Source organism: Neofelis nebulosa, chromosome 5 (genome assembly GCF_028018385.1).
Source record: "Neofelis nebulosa isolate mNeoNeb1 chromosome 5, mNeoNeb1.pri, whole genome shotgun sequence".
Classification (NCBI taxonomy): domain Eukaryota; kingdom Metazoa; phylum Chordata; class Mammalia; order Carnivora; family Felidae; genus Neofelis; species Neofelis nebulosa.
In genome coordinates this window covers 47,203,116-47,225,116 of record NC_080786.1, presented here as the reverse complement: position 1 = coordinate 47,225,116, position 22,001 = coordinate 47,203,116, and the positions used below count along the sequence as shown (strand labels likewise).

General features: G+C 36.5%; 1 protein-coding gene across 21 annotated transcripts in view; it reads right to left on the bottom strand.

The window, feature by feature from the left end:
• Positions 1-6,610: 6,610 nt before the first annotated feature.
• MBNL1 (muscleblind like splicing regulator 1) overlaps positions 6,611-22,001 on the bottom strand; it is a 207,576-nt gene continuing 192,185 nt past the window's right edge. For 15 of the 21 annotated variants that reach the window (XM_058730251.1, XM_058730266.1, XM_058730261.1 and 12 more), the window contains 4 exons: positions 16,312-16,347; positions 15,525-15,619; positions 12,485-12,559; positions 6,611-10,026 (listed from right to left, as the gene is read on the bottom strand). In XM_058730251.1, coding sequence (XP_058586234.1) covers positions 12,503-12,559; positions 15,525-15,619; positions 16,312-16,347 — 188 coding nt within the window. In that variant the 3' untranslated portion in view covers positions 6,611-10,026; positions 12,485-12,502. Of the gene's footprint in view, positions 10,027-12,484; positions 12,560-13,639; positions 13,704-15,524; positions 15,620-16,311; positions 16,348-22,001 lie in introns of all 21 variants that reach the window. The other 6 variants (XM_058730252.1, XM_058730254.1, XR_009261885.1 and 3 more) reach the window with 5 other exon arrangements.

Below are 22,001 nucleotides of genomic sequence, written 5' to 3'. Positions count from 1 at the left end.
GATAATGAGTTTGACAATCACGGTTTTTATTCAAGAAGGGAGGGAAGTTTTAATTAAGCACATTCTAAATTACTCTATTTAGTGATACAGTTAAAGAGGTTCAGAGTGGGTTGCGGGTTGAATACCAGTTCTTTCCTCCAGACTATTTTTCAAAACAATGGAAGACACTGAGATTCTGTCAATCTTTCTAGATTCTCAGTGGTTGCATTGTTTTCACGGCCCAAAAAGCTGAGGTGATAGAATGCTCCTGCTCTCCATTTTCGATTGAAGCTACGAGATAGACTTAATTAAAATGCAAGCAAATGAACACACTCAATCAGTGCCTCCTAAGTACAAAACGTGGTGCAATGCACTGAGTGCCCCAGTGGTAAGATTGGCTTTTCCCTCCTGGTAGAAAAGTACCCTTCTTTGGGGAGATGCAGATTTGTAAATAATAAACCTGTGATACCAGGAAGAAGGAAAGAAAGTGTTAAAATAGAGGGAAAAGCAATAAGCCCTGAGGAAATAGAGCAAGAAATAACGAATGTCCCCTTCATCGTGTCAGGAGGGGAGAAAAGAATGTTTCTGGATGCAGCGGCATTTACTGGAGCAGAAAGGATGGGTCAGCATTCACCAGGAAAGACTTCCGGGAAAGGTACGCCACCAAGGTAATGTCATGCCTCCTTAAGTCACTCAGGTCTTCTCAAATGCCACATCCTTGGAGAGCAGTACGTTGCCCTCATCTCCCCGGTTAATGTAGTTACCCTGCTAGCAGATTTCCCTAAGTAGAAGGATCCTTAAGACACTTAGCTGTCTTTTTTCAAAAAAATAATATATGTTAACCAATTTTGATGAATTAGGGTGTCTTTTGGAGAACAGAAGAGTGAGGAGGTAACTACCCAGATAGACAAATCGACTGATTTGAAACAGAAATTTGTGTTATACATAAAATGGAAATCGGGGATGATAGAATCACGGAGACTAGTTGGAGTTTTAGAGCATTGTGACCCAAGATTGTACTAACAGGGGTTTTATTAGTATTCTTTTACTACTCTTCCCTAAAACAGCATACATATTTTACTCACTTGGCAAGATATTTTATATAATTTTCAACTAACAGTGATAGGTAAAGTGCGTGTTTTGTAAGACACGTTAATATTCTGGATTTGGCAAATTGAATCACTTAAATGGGTGGATGGTTTAAAAAACAATGTAAGTGATTCAAAGTAAAAACTAAAGGAAAAATATAGGAGGTAATTTAAGTAAAAAACAAATGTTTACTAAAACAGAGATTTTTAAACCCAATTTAAAAAGCCTCCTATAATCCTCCCACTAAAATTACTTTCCCATATAATTAAATCATTTTTGAAAAATGCTTTTCATTTTATTTTTTTAAATAGACTCCAGCCCAGCACGGAGCCCAATGTGGGGCTTGAACTCACGACCCTGAGATCAAGTTCTGAGGGGAGATCAAGAGTCAGATGCTTAACCCACTGAGCCATGCAGGTGCTCTGAAAAATGCTTTTTAACTATCTAACACTCCATTATACTTCACTTAGTCATTTTCTAACTACTGAAACAAAGACTGTTCTTTGGTTTTGCCATTATAAAAAAATGCTATAATTAGCATAATCAACCATACATAATTTTTCAATATTCAGATTACTTCTTAGGGATAAAAAGAATTGGGTAATGAGGAGAGCAGTCATATTATTCAAAAAGAGTAATTTTCATTTAATTTTATTCTAAATTACTTTGTGTTACAGTTAAAGGGCTCAGGACAGTTGTGGGAGGAGAGAATAGATCAGGGTGTATTCAGTATCCTATATATCGTATTTTAGTTATTACACTGTGAACTTGTTGCCAATCAATCTAGTATCTCAGAGCCTCGCACAGTGCCTTGGCACATAGTTAGATTCTAACTATAGTGTGTGTTCACAGAGCTGAGCCAGTGCTAATGTAAGCATCTAAAATAAACCTGCAATGAAAAATGATATGGAAATACATTAGGGTCACTCAGATGTAATTGGAAATACTATTTTGATAAATATAACAAAATATTTTAAATGCATTGTTTAAAGGCACACTTTTTATGACAATTAATGCATCCATTCTGTTATTTGCTCTTGAGCACAATTTTAATACAGGGAAAATTCAAATAGTTAAGCTTAGATATGTCTAAACTGTCACTTTCAAATTGACACGATTTAGGTACAATCTATGGTCATATCATGCTGGAAAATGACATACGAATTTTCAGAATGAGTCAGAACGTACTTGATTCTAGTTTTGAAATATCCGCTGTATGTGCAGCAACAAGCAGGAGCTGTGGTGAATTAAAGGAAGATAAAGTTTCACTAAACAGGGAAGACAGAACTGTAGATAACACAAATACATACGGTGTGTGCATGGTTCCTTGAAAAAAGGGCTGTGTGACCTAAGAACTAGGACAGAAAGTGAAAGATCATGTGTAGCAATTTGCAAAATGGATACTAATAAAATAGTGATCATAGTTAACATGTATCAAGTGCTTGCTATATGTTCAGGTGCTGTTCTATGCACTTTTTGTATATTAACCCAATAATTGCCTTCACGGCAATTAAATCAGAAGGTCTAGAGGTAGGAACCAAGCCTGAATACCTTTTAAAGATCCCCCAGGAAATTCCAAACTGCAGAAAAGTCTGGGAACAACTCCATGACCCTGCAAGGTAAATATTCTTTTTATGACTTCTGTCTTATTAAGGTGATTTCTGTCTTATTATGATTTCTCTCTTATTAAGGAGTCACAGAGAGGTAAAGGAACTCGAAGGGTTAGAAAGTTGAGAGATGGATCCCTGTGGTCTTGTACCAGAGCCCTTGACCACGGCAGAGCCATCCCAGTGCTCACTGCCATTTCCAATACATAGCTTTGACTTTTATGAATTTAAGGAAATTTTCAATGCATGTCCTAAAAATAGTCATTTTAGGCGATTATAACCTATTCCTACGTGCTATGTTTCCTACTAGCATCTGTGATGCTCTTCTCCCTGGCTAGGACCTATCTTTACCATGCACAAGGATGTGCCCCAATTCCTTAAACTCCTCCCACCCTCAGATGTGACACTTCAGAGCCCACTGAAGTCCGCAGGTGGGAACTGGTTGCATGTATGAAAAGAAAGGGGCCCAGGAGTAAAACAAAGCAGGGCATACACTAAAGTTCTGCTTGTTACTAAGACCCTTTTCAGGGCCCAGATTTTGACTGTTAATTTGTTAGATGCTAATTCCTAAGGCTTCTTTTGTTCAGCCTCCGCTGCAGCCTTGAAGTTCCTCTTTCATCCTAAACCTAAAGTCATGTTATATTATGGGACTTCGGGGGTGGGGATGGGATCGAAGTTTTCTGCTTAACTTTGCTACTCTCACTATATGACTTTACGCAAGAGGCTTATGTCTTCCAGACCAGTGCACTGTGTGCCATTCTAAATGGACTTTGGAGATCCGCTTGGCTAAATTTTTGGTTCTCTGGCACTTCATGGCTCTAAATTTAAGTTCAAGTATGCTCGTCTGCGGACTGCTCACTGATTTCCAGACCTTCAGAGTCACCATGACCACTGGTTTCTATCACGAACTTGGGGTTCTCCTGTGAATAGATCCTGTCTACCCGGGCAATCTTGGTGGTAGCTATCCTGGTCCAAGCAAGTGCCTTTCAGTTACAACATGGGTGGTATAATTCAGTATTTAATACTCTCATAGTTGTGTATCTAGGGCCAGAACAGATTTAATAAACCAGGCACTTGGGCCTAAGGACTCACACCGATGTGGAACCCTCCTCCTACATTTTCTTCCATGGCTGCTTTTCTATGTCCTAGGAGATCTATTCATGACTGTGGCCCAGGCAATGGTTGCAAGAGCTAAAATCTTCCTCTAGGGAAAATGCACCCATCTCGGTGGAGTCACAGAAGCCCACCTGAAGCTGTTTGGCCCCCTTCATGGAGCTCTTCTAAGTTCCAAGGTCAGGGATTCCACCTAGAGGCAAATGGGACGGAGAGTAGTGGTTAGAATTCACACAACGACCTGGTGGCTCCCAACCACCACGAATAAACCTCCTGGATTATTCCCTGTTAAAAAATAAATTCTACACTTTGTCCTTATGAAACCCAATCAGAGAGAAAGGAACTGGTCGCTCTTGCTTCGTTTGGTAAGTCGTTTTCTGAAAGACTGTTATCAGGTCACTAATAGTAATAGGTTTTATCTGTGTTCTACACTGCCACTGTTATTTGTTCCTAAAAAGGTGAATTCCAGGGGAGGCTATATTTTGTTCTATTTCCCAACATTTCATTAGCAAAAAAATCCCCAAAAAACAAAAACAAAAATGAAACTACATGAGCACACTAAAAGCTCATGCAGCAAAAAGAAAATTGGGGGTCAGATTCCTTAAAATACACAAAGGGGTAGGCTCTGCCTTTGTTTGCCTGGGACCCTTGGCAGGGATGGGGGAAGGATGGGGTAGCTGAAGATGACAGGCATCCAGCGCAAGGGTTGACAACTCTGAGGAAGCGTGCCAGGAGGCCTTGGAAGAAGGAGAGTTCCAGAGCCCCAAGCCCAGGTCAAGCACAGCACACATCTGGATCTTGCTTTTCTGAAGGTCCTGGGAAAACCTAGAGTCTAACTCCCAAGAGGTTTGGAAGGGTAGCTGTGGCCCAGCGTGGCCTCCCACAGCCACAGTCTGAAGGAAGCTTCAGATTTACCACCCGTTCCAAGTGCTGGTGGGGCCAAGGCCCCTTCTAGGGATGGCTGGGCCCAATGCTGGCAATGGCCGAGGGTTTCTTTAAAGTCATTTCAATGAGGCCCGATGTTGTTTTGATAGATCAAGAGACAAATGTCAAAAACAAATCACTTGACATTTAAATCTCTCTGTTGCACATTTGTGGACCTCCATGATGTTAATACAGTTCAAGCAGGTATCTTCTAGGCTTTTGAAAGTTTACAAATTCTTTAATAATATCACAACACACTATTTTCTCCAGAACACAGAGGACCTCAAGTATTTTTTTTATGAAATTTATTGCCAAATTAGTTTCCATACAAGTATGAAATTGACTGCCTCAAACTCATTAGGGAGTGGAGTGAAAATAAGTTAAAAAATAACAAAATTTTGTTGCCGAGTGTCCTACAGGTTTGCTTACAATGTTAAGTGACTATTTCTTATATGAAGGAAACTACTGGTCTGAGTGTGCCTCAGTGACATTATAGATTGCTACGCATCACTTACCTCCAGAGTAATTCCCAAGTGTAAACTCTGTGAGTGTCAAGGCTCTGTAATGAAAGAATGGCTCTAGCAAATGATTTTGTTCCCCAAAAAAGAAAGAAGTAACTAATGATTTCTAAGCCAGGGTCCCATCCTGTGAGCTGAGGACCCCTAGTGGTCCTTGTCGTCAAAGATCCTTCTGAATAATAAGTTGGAAAATAACAAATATCTCAAAAACGATTTTTCTATTGTGATTAATAAAATACAGCATCACTTAAAGGGCTGAATACTGTTGTGATTAATAAAATACAGCATCACTTAAAGGGCTGAATACTGTTGTGATTAATAAAACACAGCATCACTTAAAGTACTGAAAACTTACAATGGCTGTTCATTATTGAAATTCTTTTTCAATTAAAAGATACCCAAAATACCAACACTAATTGCAGAGAGTTGGATGTTTTCACGTTACTCAAAAATATTATAAACTCCTGCTTTATATAATCATCTCCGGGACAGCTACTCTAATTTTGATTAAGTGGCACCTCGAATAGTTGGATCCACTGAGAATAACAGGAATGTTCTATAGAACTCAACCAGTGGCAGAACTGTATTAATTATAAATAATGCACTTACTTTCGTTGTAGTAAGTTCTAGAGAAAAAAGCACCGATGCACAAAGAAAAATTTGCAGGCTTTGACCCAATATGGAGTGTGGCACCGTCACATAAAGCAGCACTAAAGGAACAAATGAGTTAATTTCTTCACTTTGGAACTTTGGCTTTCACTGGCTATTTGTGGAAACTGCAAAATGGGAAGCTGTATGGGATGCCAGACCTCACTGTAGCCAAATTTTTAACTTCTCATTTACAAAATTCACACACACACACACACACACACACACACACACACACACACACACACACGAGTTATGGCATGGCCTGGCTCAGCTGTCTATGTGTAACCTCTTTTATCCCGCTGAATCAAATGTCATCATTATTTCATTACTGAAATATTCACTTAGAATGCCTGATTTCCAGGTCTAGCCTCCCGAAGAAGCCAAAGAGAATTTCTTTAATAGACAGCGCTCTAGAACTGATAAGAGATTTTTTTTTTCCTCCCTTATGGTTTTCCTCCTCTATACTCAAAATAGTATCCAACAGCAAGCACTCGAAGTGTCAAGGTAAGAGAGGGCAAGATGTTTCAGAAAATACAGGGCGATGCATCACAATTGAGATTCTCAAGCTTGGTATCAAAGGACAGTTGGTGAGAAGAACAGTGAGTGCCTTCCTTGCAATCAGTTAAAACCAGATAATGAATTTTCATATCAGTACGTTCCTTAAGACAGACAGGCATGAATACTCGAAACGCGCACAAATAATTTACTCTTCAGTCTCAGATACACAAATATACTTAAGAAAGAGAAGTTTTATTAGGGCAATTTCACTTTATTTTTCCATACAGCAAAGTCAACTACTGCAGTAATAATAAAATAAGCATAAAACAAATTGCAGCCCAAGACAAAATACATAATTTTAAGCAACTACAAGCAGAAAGTAAGTTGTGATTACATAATAGTAAAACCAAGCACATCTGTCCTTTCAGCAGATGAAAGCTGTAGGGTTGCTGATAAGTGCAGCCAGCGGGAGTGAAGGCTGGATACACGAATTCATTAAACAAGTGCCCATGATCACCTTTGCTTTTTTGAGTGCTTCTGAGTTGAAAATTAAAACCGTGAAATTTGAACTGCGTTTTATTTTTTCACCTGCTGAAAGAACAGGATCCTACGGCAATTAAAAAACAATCACATAACAACTATAGCTACGGTGTGCTGTTTGGTTTGCCTGTTTATGGTTTAAATTTTGTGAGAGTCAATACTTGTTTTGAAGATTTTTTTTGTGTGTGAACAATAAACCACTGAAATTGGCAGAAACTGATTTGTATAATATATGTCCTTAGTATAGTTCTTTCTCTTTTTTTTTTCGTTGAAGTTTTAAACATGCAGTAGTTTTGAAAAATGTAAGGAATATTTGATCCATGATTTCACCTTAATGGTTGAAGTACCTGCTATTTTTGGTAATGATCTTCAGGCAGATTTGGCCCAATGGAGTTTTTGTCAGTCATGAGATCTCGGAAGGATGGCATATCTTTCCAGCTGAAAAAATCCTGGCAAACTACAAGCTGTCCACAATAAAGCAAAGCAACATGTTTGAAGGGGTATGGAGTGCTAACTCTGTGCCACTTTTGCAAGCAATTTTGCTCAGTCTGTCATTTTATTAGCCTTAACAAAACTCCTTGTAATTATAGACGTTTTTATTCAAAATAAGATCTTACTATTATACAGGTTTCTCTCTTTTGACTATATACAGAAGTGCAAAAAGTCAACCTTCTCTCTAGACGTTCCAACATGCTAAATTGCAGCATAATCAACCCTCAAGAGTTTGCACACACGCTATAATTCTCATTACGTAAACTTTGAGTATTTGGATTATCAACAAAAAAGTCCCTTGTTCTATTTATTGATTATGCAGCTTATTTATAACAAGGCCTGATATTCAGGGATTTCAAAAATATTAAACAATACTTTAACATTTGAAATGGATACAGTAGAAAATAAATTTTATTCTAATATCTAGGATCTAGATCTTCTTATAATAACTAATTACAAACAAAATAAATCATCAAAATATTACTCAATTGTCTGCCAGGATTGTTGCGATAGCAACAACTTAACTTCTTACTTAGCAATGATTATATATTTATAAGATATCCATATAAAAGATCTTTGTTCTTTTAATGAAAACTAGACAAGAACTAACAATGACTGACATTCTTACACTTTAATATTAAATCAGTAAAATATAAATCATTTAGTTAACAATACGAATATTCGTATGACACTACATGTAATTCAAAACTGAGTATGTTATGAAGGAAAAACTACTTTAATTTTTTTTTTTGTATTTTGAAAAATTCATCGGTAAAATCTAATAAAACAAGAGTCTATAAACTGAAATGGTATTCAATTGTTAATAGAAAATGAAATCTAATAAATGTAGGAAATGAAAAACTACATTTTAACAAGAAAAATAAGTAATATTCTATAATGTAACTAACTACAATAACATGTGAAGTCACCATTACTCTCTTAACATGATTGAAATTACATTGGTATGGGTTCCAACCCGTAATGTAATAATCTAAGGCTTTAATAGATGTACAGTACAATCAGTAAAATCAACACATCAGTCTTATATTAGAAAGCATCTCTCTCAAGCATAAAAACTTGCAGTAAACTTGGAAGTATGGAAAGTTCTATAACTGAACTTTCGCTTCTCCCATTCCACACTATAACTACCAGTGACCTGGCCCCGACGTCAGCAATTTTTAGAACTGCCAATCAGAGCAAAAATATCCTTTACTAGCTGCAACATCCAAACCACAAAAAAGGAATTCCTTTGGATGAATCCATTCTTAAAAACTGAATGCACATCTATTTTTTTTTAATTTTGTAAAAGGCTTTCTAAGGCTATAAGCAGTTAATCTGAACAAAACAAAACAAAACAAATCACATATAAAATTCACCCATGTACTTAACCCACCCAATTACTAGGTTAATTAAACATTTCCCATTTTCATGTTTTGGTTTATCATGCATCTGATGACAGTGCTGCTTTCTTCTTTGTTTAGAGTCACTATTTTAAACGTGACTGTGGTGAAGCATTTAAGCAAATGTGAAACCATTTTTGCAAAGCATTTATAGTCGTTTGACTTTTGACAGAGCTATAAATAGAAGCAAAATAATTTCCTCAAACATTTTTTTTTGTTATCGTGTCTCAGAAATGGCATATCCCTTTTGAATAACATGTTACACAGTATAGTATGCATAAATATTACACTACAATGCATTAAAATAATTTTATATATATATCTATTATATATATCTCCAGTATGTGTGAGTTTATCGGTATTGAGAGAGTTTGTGTTGTGCTGTCTATTGTTACTGTAGAGTTAAATTGGCCATTTCTGAGACAGCTTTGGTTTCCAAAAAAAAAAAAAAAAAGGAAAAAAGAATGGTGCCCTTTGACTGATTAGTACTAGCAAATAAGCAACAAAATGTGGCTCTGAAAACAATAACACTGAAGAAATAATACTCTAATTTGATGTACAGTCTATGGCACTTCATGAGAATCCTTAACAACATGGTACTTAAAGCCATGATGTGCTTTAAAAGATACACAGTTGTGGTTTTGCTTGGCACATTCATCTCTGTCAGATCCCTCCCTCACCACATCTTAAAATCTATTACATTAAAAATATTACTCTTAAACAAAAATGACTGTGCATGCACGCTCTCGTCTATAATGGCGATTTTAAATACAAGGTGCACCTTTGTTATTTGTAAACCTTGAAAGAAATAAACTTATTTTTAAAAAATTATACCTTGGTCTACAGACGTACCAATACATAATAGAATCATGGTTACACCATAGTCTGTCTTTTCAAGATGGCATGAATATATAGGAAACTAATTAGGTATGCATCTTTTAATGCAGAACTCTGTGCTAGAAAAGAAAGACAATGTTGTTCTTCTTTCAGACAGGAATATCACCTCAGCACAAATATCAATTAAATGTACAAAGTGTATAGGCAACAGTGTGCAGTGGATTTCCATGTTGTCTCTTCTTCTGGTTAACATGCAATATGTGGATGTCTTGTGGCTGAGGGGTTTTTGTGTGTGTTGCTTGACGGTATTTACAATATGGCTAATGACCTCGTCCTTTACGCTAACCAAGCACACTGTCCTTTCCTCTTTAGTATGATCTACAAGGGAAAAAGAGACAATCTCGGTTAAAACAGAGAGAAAGTCTAAAAAGAGAAGATGTTGGTTAAAACAAGGCAATTTCCAATAACTACTTCATCTGAAAACCGTATTGCTTGGTTTAAAGAGTAAAATACATGTATATTGTTACATCTTCATATAGAAACAAAAATCACTCCCCAAGTACAAGTGGACCTAAATTTACAACTCTATGAGAATAAAATGACATGCACAGCCTAATAAAATTATGGGCTCTGCTGAAATATTACCCAATACTCAGCTAAAAGTATAAAATATGTTTGCAGAATCAAGGGGCATAATATAGTAGAGCTCTTTTTTAGCACTATCATTGTGGGGCAGCATTTAAGCTCACTTTAATTCCTCTCTCCTGTAGTTTAATGGGTTGCAAGAATACTGGTTTGGCCCTACAAAATTAAAATCCACGCAACAGTAAGTCCTATTAAACATGACTCACCATATATGGGTGCTTGATTAGCATAGCATATGTTTGGAAAAAATTTATACTTTAAATAACTGTTTTGGTTAATTTAAAGTTTGGGGTTTTTTTTCCCCCTAAAGCCAAGGGAAAGAAAAATCCCTTATGCTCCTGACAAATTAAGGTGGAACAGATATTACAATGTACTTGTGAATTAATAGTTTCAGTTTTTACATGAACTTTGTTCTCATCAGAGAATCTTTACATATTAAACGTATGCTTTACAGTACAACCTCGAGCATGAAAGAAGTCACCATTTTGCTCCACTCAAAAAGCAGTTTAATTATTGCAACTACGCATGAAAATGGGCAATCAGTTGTTAAACAGAACATTAAGAGCCTAAGATTCAATACACATAAGTCCACTGGTTTGCTAATTGATGAACTTACAGCCGTTTGGTATTATTTGTTTTCAACCTGGATTATCGCTCAGAAATAGAACATAGTTATATACACACCAAACATACCCAATTGACTACAAAAGCTTGAAGCAGGGTTTTAGAATCTGTCAAAAGGAGAACTTTTCATCCAAACCTACATATTAAAAGGAATGTGCTTATTAAACAATGTGACTTCTGTTCAGGAGAATTTATTACCAGATTATTGAGAAAGCTTATGAAATAGACAAAAATCACTTTCAAGAATTTAATCCGTGATTGTAGCATGTCTTTGGTACTACTTCCTGGACTGCTCTCAAATTTTGTCTATCCTCTTGTCCTGCATGGGCTCAGCCTTTGTCCAGCTCTTGCTATAGATTATTATCGCAAGGGTCTCAGAACTGGTTCTCTGCCACCGTCTCCTCACTTGACACACTCACAGTCCCTTCTGAAAGGCCCTTACTCCTCCCTTCTTTTGAGTGCAGCCCTCACTGCCCCAAGTCACTATTTTCTGACTCTGTTGGAAAAAGTTGTTCCTTCATCTTTGCTCCAAGAGGAATTTGTTCAAACCTCTCATTTTATTAGAGTGTGCTGAAATTAACATCTTTATCTCATCTGTTCATCTTTTATCTCATTGGCACAGTAACACACGGTAACACATAGCACCAAAAAATCATTTGCAAATGTGTTATTGAAAGGAAGCAGCAAGAAGGATCACCCATCTTATTTACGAGAGTCAGTTTCAAATACAGAGGCTCGTTTTAAATATAAAACTATAAACATGAAACAAATATCCTGAGCATATATGATAGCTTGAATGTGTACATACTGAATAAAGCATAGCCTCTGAGGATGAAAAATGGCCAGCTTTCCCAAGTGTCTAAGTCAAGGTGTTTGAAGGAAAATCACAAGACTTTCAAATTATTTTTCAACAATGACATTTTCAGAATTATGCAATCTTCTAAGGTTGACTACTTTGAAGTACCTAAAGTTGGATATGTGGATATATGCATATGTATGTATGTGAGTGTGTGTATACATTGATTTAAAGCGTGTGTATACATTGATTCTTTATATCTGAATAACCCTGTGTGTGGTGAATCATGAGGTGAAGGGGGTACGTGTTCTCACATATAGGATTTAGCAAAACATTAAAAAATAAAACAAATGATGACCTACACTGGAGCTCAGCAAACTACTAGCTGTGAGCCAATCAGACCTGCCACCTAATTTAAACATATATTATAAATTTTTATAATAATATTCCTTACAACCCACCTAAGATAAAAACGGGAGACCTTTCTTACCTCCTCTCAAAACCTTCAGCACTGAAGCATACTCTCGGTTATAAATGTACTCATTCGTCTAAGCTTTAATTTGCTTGTACATTCTACTTCTAGAACTGTGCCAGTCACAAGGCAGGTGTTCAATAAATATTTGATGACGTTCAATTTAAAAATAATAAAAATAAAAGTAAATATATAAATATTTTCTCTGAAATTCTGCAAAACTTCCTGAAGTACATCACACAAATGGTAGCTCAAAAAAACACTACAAGTACACACTATATATTACAGAAGGAACTTACTGTTTAGTGATGAAAATTCTACATCTGGGTAACATACTTGTGGCTAGTCAGATGTTCGGCAGATATTATGGGTATCTAGCAAATAAAAAATTATTTAATGAATGATCCATGCAAGCAAGCCAACAACCAAGAGATGAAAACATTTTAATATTAATTTTTTTTTTTTTTTAAGAAAAGTGAAATTCAGCTGTGAGGTGACAGTCCTTATCTGGCCAACATAACAGTAAGTTAATGTAAACTTAATGTCAAAGGAGCAACTCATTTTTAAAAATCTTTGTGTTAAATACTAGTCTATAAATGTTATCAGTTTTTAGGAAGTAAGAGAAGTAAAACTATCCAAAATTCATGCACAGCAGTAATTGAAAGAAGCCCTTTTTGTTGGCCTACACACACACACACACCTGTGGTTTCAGTTATTTACTAACCCATAAATCAAAGTAGAAAATGCCTATTTTTGTGCAACCAATTTCGAACATTTTCGTTCAACTTATGGTTTCTCACTTTTTTTTTCCCCCAAATTAAACGTACCAGTTAAGAATTTTAAGAGAGTATTTCAAAAGAACAAGATAAGAGCTTAAGTTTATTTCGGAACATAGTCCTGAACCCTGATTGCACATTTGACTGTATTATAAATGGGCAAGAGCTTTAAAAAACTTGAGAGACAATACAATAAGAAATCAATATCGAGGTGACTTATTTCAATGGTCCCCAAAGCTATGAACTTCCAATTTGTAGCCTGACTCTCCTCCATGCCAGAATTTTTGCTGCTAACCTGGGAGAGGCAGTGCGGTAGACTGAGCCAGTCCAAGGACTGCAAGCACAGGTTCTCACGCTAGTGCATCCATTTCCTGGTGGCGCAAATTTGAGCCAAGCACTTAATTACTCCATGGCTAAGTTTCTTCATCTATAAAATGGCACTAGTCCCACCTCAGCAAGGTTGATGGGAGAAGAGTGAAATCACATACATGAAGGCATTTTGTTGTTCTTTCAATTTAGATGTCCTAGACTAATGCAACATATTACAATCCACAGTCTGGAGTGTAAATGAATATGTCTCTATTTTATTTCCATTTCTCAGCTGACATCTTTACACAATTTTACAGCATTGGCAAATGGCACGAAAATGTGCTCCAAGCATAATGAAGCTTCTCATACCATTTTTCCTGCTGCTGCAGGACAGGATGTTGCACCCAACAGTGTAGAAGCATCAAGGATGGGGCTGTCGAAACATACCAAGGACCTTCAACACCAATCGATGCAGATGAAGGGCCAGCTATAAACTTCTGCATGCATGCAGGCTGCATTTTGTGGCATCAGCTATTTCCAGCATTGCTAATATACTGTAGGCATATACATATGTATGTATATGTAGATATAATATATGTGTGTATATATATATCCATTTCCCTTTTCTTTCTTTTGGTTGTAAAACAGTATGAAGACCCAAGATTATGCATGAAATGGTCACAGCACAATGCAAAAAGTAAAGTGTCCCCTACAACCCAGGTGGCCCAGGGCATGTTGGAATTTGCTTTGCTATAGTTCTGCTTACACCAGCAATTCTGTCATCATACATGGTACACAGAGAGCTCAGCATCATTGATTTGCCTCATAAATGGATTACGGTGAATCCATTAAGAAATTTCTGCCATAGATTACTTACTAACATGCCACATATGCACAATCTAGTATTCTTGTAAATGAGTCTGATGTGTTAGCATAAATCTGGGGCTATTTTGACAAGCTTCAGAAAAACTAATGGTTCTTTGCCAAGAAATGTTTAAAGCTTGTCTGAAACTTTAAAATACATCCATTTTGGCATGCTGCTTATGAAAGTTTTTAATGGCTACACTAATAGCTTGCAGTTCTTCAACAGTACATGATGTACTGTGGAGACAAGGGTGGTTACTTCTCACAGCAGTATCTACAAAGTCAGATGGCGCTTAACTGGCCTTCTCTTCCCAAGGGGCAATACGCTGATTCTCATCTCATAGTGATTCTTTCACTTCATTTGGCTACATTTAACCTCAGTCTGTGGGTTATCTGAACTTTGATTTGGCTCCAAATGTTTTCACATGCTATTAACCTTACTGAACTTTGCTTTCATAACAAACATACTTATACATTAAGGCCAAAACCCACTTTACATAAATTTGACTTTGATTCAACCATTATTTTCCAGAATATAATTTAAAATAGGATCAGAGAATGTTGGCTGAATCAATGTCGATTTTTAAATTTTAAATATTTTAATAATCATTTTCTTTTAAATAGTCATTCTTGCATATCATAAAATTTCAAATTTCTGAAACAGATCGCATTTACTTAAGAGTAATCTGTGAAATTGTTACTCCATAAACTTCTATGGAACCCAGAATGACTCAATTTACCATATTTGCTGTCTTTTTTCCCTTCATACCTCTCTAAAATCTATGTTGGGTAACTATAGAAATATGAGCACTTAGGGTTTTTGTTTCTGTGTTTGCTTTTCATTTAAAGCAGTGAGAATCAAACCTTGGACACCAATTTATTTTTAATGTACAATCTGCTTATCAAACAAAACTATAATGAATTTATAAAAACTCTATTTACAAGAGTGGTCATTTGTGGCATCTATAACATATTTAAACATCTCGCTTTTTATTAAGAATTTAGGAAAGAACTAAGAAATTGTACATACCAAATGTTTATCATAAAAACCTTAAAATCGCCTGCAGTTTTGATTGGTCAAAACACCTGAATGATTGAGACCAAATGAGAATTGCTTGTGTAAATATCATTTTAGTAGCTTTAGAAATGGAGCCGCGACAACTTTGGAGCACTTATAAATGGCATAAAAGCATTCTGCTGCTCATCATAGAGAGAATGTGTAGGCCAACAAGAGGTATCTTTGAAACCCCATGCTATTAAAGCACCCTCTACAGCCCTCACGTACACACGATTCCCACTGACCTCAATGGGAAAGCCACGTGCGTAAGGGCTGTTGGATTGAGCCCTATTAGAGTTGGTTTTTAAGAAACAAAGCTGTAAATTAGCAAACCTGGTTGGCTGTGGCTGTTGCAGCGAAGGGAACACTTGTGGCAGATGTTGTTGCTGCGGACACAGTGGCTGGCGTAGCACCGTGCACCATGGGAACTTTCGGAGGGAAAATCATATAAGCAAACATACAGAAGAGTGTAGCAATATGGAAACCATGGCAACATGGAGGAGATAATTGGGCATGGTATTTATCACAGCAATAAGCCATGTGACGGGACATCATCACCAGCGAGTGACATGCAATCACAGCGCAAAGCAGGACAACATTCCAAGGAGAGAAGGGGAAGGGAGATGAAAGAGAAAAAAAAGGGGAAAAAAAGCTTGTTACCATCAAATCAAGAAAATTGACACAAACAGGCTTAATTTGCTACGTCAAAAACAAGAATTTTATATAGTGTTCACAGTCAGACATTCAAAATCTAAGTCAAAATACAGGTATTTACTTCATATATACAGTTATTTGTTTGAATGAAAGTATTTTTCTCTTATTTATTATTATAAAAATATACAATATATTACTTTTATGACATAGTTTTTTTTTTTTTTACACACCAGAACTCATAGTCCAATCAAAATCCACCAAAGGTGACTAAAGGAAACTTGTGTGTAAAGAAAACATTTATGTGAGTCCATGTCAATTAAATAGAAAATGGCATTTAATTGACAGGTGTTAGTAAAAGGGAAATGGACTTGCCCAATAGATACAAGTTAAACTTAGCAGTGGATTTTGAGGGGCTGTGAGGTGCACCATAGGTTTAAGATAATCAAGAAACAAAGCTGGCACCTACCAACACTTGTAGCGGGTGTCATGCACAATATTGAGCCTGCCCATCATGCATTGCAACAGGAAGGTGGATTTGAAAAGGGAAAAGAATTAAAACATCCCATCACACGTGTAATTAGGAAATTCATTTGAACAAAGAAGAAAAATTGTTATTATGGGAACAGTGGCATGTAACTGTCAGCACAATCAAATCATACAATAGCACAGTGATCAATTAGAACTAGTCTCAAGTGAAGAATAAAAGCCAGTTTAACTGTGTGCTGGTACACTTTGTTTCTCCTGATTGCTGCCTATAAGTAAAAGTATTTTGGGAAAAGTTTAAACTCGCCTAATTCTTTTAAAAATAATATTGTAATTTGTTTTGTTTTAATCTGGTTACTAGCCATCTGGCGGCTTTGCTATTTCTGACTTTAACATATGAATGTATTAACATTTTCCTTATATTGAGCACATGTTAAATAATTAGAGAAATTACTTATTATTAAAATGGTAGGTAATCCAACGCACAAAACTGGCTTAACAATGTAATAAAACCAAAACATTCATTTTCATTCCCTTGGTTTTTATTTCTCTGTTCACTGTAGCAGCAACCACACAGACATGGAAGGGGTTGTGATCATCCATCCATACAGGAATTTTATTTGGAAGGATACCAAGAAATAAATTATGCATAAAGAGAAAGTGAAACTTCTGCATTGCCTTTGTTTGGAATTTAAATGTAGGCAAACATTTAGAGACGATATACTTTTAAGTCCTGAATTGGTTTAATTAACAGGGATCTGGGGAAACAGACTGGTTTTCACTGCTGGTTTAGACCTTCAGGACTTCTTGGAATAGCAAATGTTCTCAAATATTTCACATAGAAAAAAAAAGTTAATTATACATATATGTATGTATATATTACACATGGGGTGTTGGCATTGATGTTTTCAATGTTCAACCATGATGCTAAAATATTATGTATGTAGTACCTGTTCTCTTTTACATATAAACATTGCAACATACAATTTTATGTTTTTTTCTTTTTACCGAGTACAGGGCACTTTCCCACATAAAGAACTACTGTTCTTTCTATGAGATTATTTTAGATTTCTAGGTTTTAAAATATCAAATGATTTTATATTTCTATCTAAATCTTGGCACATCCTATTTAAACACTAGCAGCATCTGGGATGAACATTTGTTAGACAAATATCTGCCAATTGAGTCTTGTCAGAGATGGCCCTACAAAACAAAGCTGCCATTGAGAAACAAGGATTACTGAACTGGCGTCCCTGGAACAGCTGCAATTAGTCTGTTATCACAATTACACTGTGGGCACAATGATCAGTGATTAAACTTGGTAATGGAGCTAGGGAGGCATCTGCCCAGGTGGCATAATATTACCCTGACAGTCATTTGTTAAGATGCTTGAAGATCTCTATCATTTGCTACTACTACAGAGTCAGACTTGAGAAAGAGAAGAACAAAAACAGACCACTAATAACAAAGACGTTAATGTGAGACAGTAGAGCAAGCGAAATTTAATCCTGGGTCTAGATCCTGTGAAATCGTTATCCTCTCAAGGTGGGGCAAGAGGACTGACTGGGAAAGAGAGGATGAAAAGATGAAGGAAAAGCAATAATGTGGTATTCAAGGAATAGGAAAGCCGGTTTAAATACTGTATGGGTAGTAGGTTTTCAATTTACCATTCATTATTATGCTGTAATTTGCCTATTATATTTCATCCCATACATAATTTAGCCTGCACATGCGGAAAATGAATTAACCATCCTATCTGTCTAAAAGCCTAAAGCTTCTATGATTGGAATTTTAGTTTGAATTATCTTCCTCATTACCATTATAACCAGTGCACACAGTTTTGAGAGGGATTTGCAGCAAATAAACATAAGGCAGCAATGAAAATACTAGCCAGGTGCAATAATTCACAAAAACAAAGACATTATGCTGTAGGACCCACTTACCGAGACCAAAAATCACTTTGAAATGACCATAATATCCATCTTTACAACAATGGGTTGATTTACTAATAATGATGCACAAATAGCCAATTGAAATTTTTTTCCTTAATTTTCAACACAAAGAAATGTTTCAGTGAATGCATTTGTCAATTTCAAATTTCCCCTATGAAGATATTTGCATAGCAGAATGAAGTGTTTCTGAGGAATGCGTTCCTATTTGAAGATGCAGGAAAAACAAGTAGGAAGGTAATTTGCAAATGCGTTGTATGCACAGTTAAAACTACTTTAAGGAGAAGGGAAAGAAGTAGAAGAGAGAGAAAGTGATAATGGATATTTGGTTGGAGGTCTGAACTTGGATGTGGTAATTCAAGCCTACTGATTAGCAGTATTAAGCTGATTTAAGATCTTCTAAAATTTGTATCACTTGGGACTAAAAGTTCACAATCAATCGAAATTATTTTTGAAATTGATATCTGAAACAGCAACAGCTTCAGTTTATTTCTATCTGATGTTTTGAATTCTATTCCATTGCACTACTGAATTTAAGAAATGACAAATAAAACCTAGTGCCTACTACATTCCAGGCTTTATCCTAAACGCTTAGACCTGCCTATGATAGTGCTTTAAGAGAATGTTTTATGAAACTATGTTTAAAACTCATTTAAATGTAACCTTATGAAATAATCACATTATCTACATTTTATAGGTGAAAAATAAAAGGGATACAGAGATTATAACTTGTGGTGGATCTGGATTTAAACTTCCAAGCCTGATTTATAATCCTATGCTAAGATGAAAGTAAACTGCATTAATTTCATTAATTATAATAAAAGTGACAAGCTGGGAATTTTTGTTTTTGTTTTTCTCTGTAAAAACACCCCCATCCCCTTGCCACCTCCCTTCTCACTCCTCCCCCTCCAGGAAAATTTCCTGGCCTTCTGTTTCTTTATGTCTGGTAAGTTGCAACACAAGCCAAAGCCAAAGTTGCTTAAAGCAAACTTATTTTTAGGTTTTTAAAAAAATCATCAGCCCACACTGAGGGCAATATGCTAGGAAGAGGGAAGAGAGGTGTGCTTCTGAGGGTAGAAAGCAGGCAAAAATGGTGAGGGAGAAGGGAGAGGAAAGAGGCAGGGAGTCTGCAGGGTCCGTGAGTAGTTGGGTATGTAGTCTATTCTTCCACCATAGCTCCATGGGCACAGGCTGCCAAGGGAGCGTATGCTGCTTATGAGGCTAAGGAGCTCAGGCAAGCATGCCTGGACCCGAGGCAGTCACAGGAACCCTGGAGGGTGTAGCTTGCTGAGACCTTGTAAGCATGGACCATGATCATACCAGCAGTGACCAGTGCTGACTGAAGAATGGAGAATGGGCATCTTATCTACCCTCCTGGACGGCACAGGCCCTCACCTTGGGTGGGGGTGGGGGGGATGGGAGGGAAGAGAAGATGTGAGTAGGGGGTCCTGAATCCCGGTAATTAGACCCCAGTAAGGGAGCCTAATCTCCCAGTGAGATTAGAGTTTAGAGTTGGACTTCATTTGAATTCAAGAAAATAAAGTGATGTAAATAAAAGTGGTACTTCTTATTCCAATGTCAAGGGTGAACTCCATACCTACAATGTAAGTAGACCCTAGATTATACATAAACTGTACGAATAATTAATTGAGTTTTAAAGGGCGAAGATTTTTTAAAAAGTAGTATATCTCTAAAATTAAAAAAAAGAAGCTTGGATATGAATTTACGCCAGTAATTGTATTTATTTTTAAACAAGATGGAGGGTACAAAAGCACCAATCATGGAGTCAGGGTATCAGTAAGGCCTAGTTCATTTTTTGGGCCAAATCATTTTTAAGGACTTGATATAAAGAGCTCACAGATTTTGAGAGACTGAGTCAAACCCACCTGACCTGATTTTAAGTTCTATCTAAACCTTACATACAAGCCATGCAACTTGGAGCAAATCATTGGACCTGACTAGGCCCCAAATTACTCATTAGTAAAATGGGACTATTAATGCCAACCTTTTGGGGTTGTTGTGAGAAAATATGAGATAATGTATATAAAGTATCCAGTGCAGTATGGCACAGAGCAAATATTCAATAAAGGCAGCTGTTTTGAACACAATGTGTGAAACAACTGGGCCTGAAACCATTAGGGAGTTGTGGGGCTTGGATTGGACAGAATGCACACCTTGTAAAGGATTTACATTTTGATTTTATTTAAACATTCTTAGACACTTCTGGATTCTAGATTTAAGCCTTGGGTCATAAATTTGCAATCTCCAATATGAATACTGGCATACCATGTGGCATACAATAGATGTGTGCTGATTCAATGAATGGATGGACATGGGTGGATGGGTGGATAGATGGATGGATGGGGAGACAGGTGGATGGATGGATCAATGAATGGGTGGATAGGTAGATGGATGGAGAGAAAACTGGGAAGGACAGAGGAAGGAAAAGAAGGAAGGGAAGGAAGATAAGAGGGAAGAAGAGATAGGTGGTTGGAAGGACAGATGGATAAATGATTGGATGAGTGCACAGATAGACGGGTGGATGCCACAGAAGCCTAATTTTGTTATTAAAAGTTATATATATATAATAATATATATAATATATATATATATATATATATATATATATATATATATATATATATAATCGTTTTTAGCTAGTTACCTGGCTTGCCACTGAACCTTGATCTTTTGCCAGCAACCCAGTCTATATACATAGTTACCTCCTCAAATGACTTAACTATGCTTCACTGTAACTTCAATGTAATAGACCCACATACATACCCCTTAAGTTATTACTGAAGCAAGAGACTACAGAGCTCTAAAACTCTAAGTTGCAAAAAATAAATAACTTCTATTTTCTTTTGAGTTCCAAAAGAGCCTTCAGAATATGCCTTCCAAACCATTATATTGTGGGCAGATGGGAGGTTCTAATCAAATAAGTCATCTGCAGAATAACACAGTCTTTAGAAAATGAACTTCCTTTTTCCCAGGTATTATATATGAGATTACACAGATGTGTGGTAGGATGGATTTCCTGTAGTTCTCAAAGGGCATTTAAAAAATTGAATTAGCTGTAAATTGTTTTTTAAATAGAGAAATTTCACATGCAACCATCCAAATGAGGTAAATATCTGGGAAAAAATCAAAAACACCTGCAATACTGGACATCAGGGCCATTACATTAGATTGTGCAGGTCTGCACAACTAACCACGGGAAGCAGAGACACAACTACCCTATAATGTAAATGGAGCCACAAAGGATGTGCAGTTTACGACAGGTACAACATGCCAGGCAGATATTTCTCTGAGGCAATAGAAGCCTAAGTCAAAACACTCACCATCCTCTTTAGATTGGGCCTGTGCTCCCCAGTGCCTTCCAGACCTCACAGCTCCTAATTTATTTCTTGCTCCATTTGTTTATATATCCTTCCTGGCCCCTAAGGCATTTTAGTTTACATTCTTTGCATCAGATTTCTTTCTTTTCTGGCTGTCTGACAAAGTGGTTTGGCAGAAGTAAAGACGGACTATCCATTTTAACCTTTTAATGTCATAGAGCCAAATTTCTGGACACAGGCACATATGACAAATAACGACAATATTTTAAAAGAATGATGAAGGTATTATCTACTTCTGATTATGTGACTCACAAAGGTTAAGCCCTTTAAAAGTGGCTTACAAATAAATGTAATTTTATATTATTGTAATAATTTCATATCATATT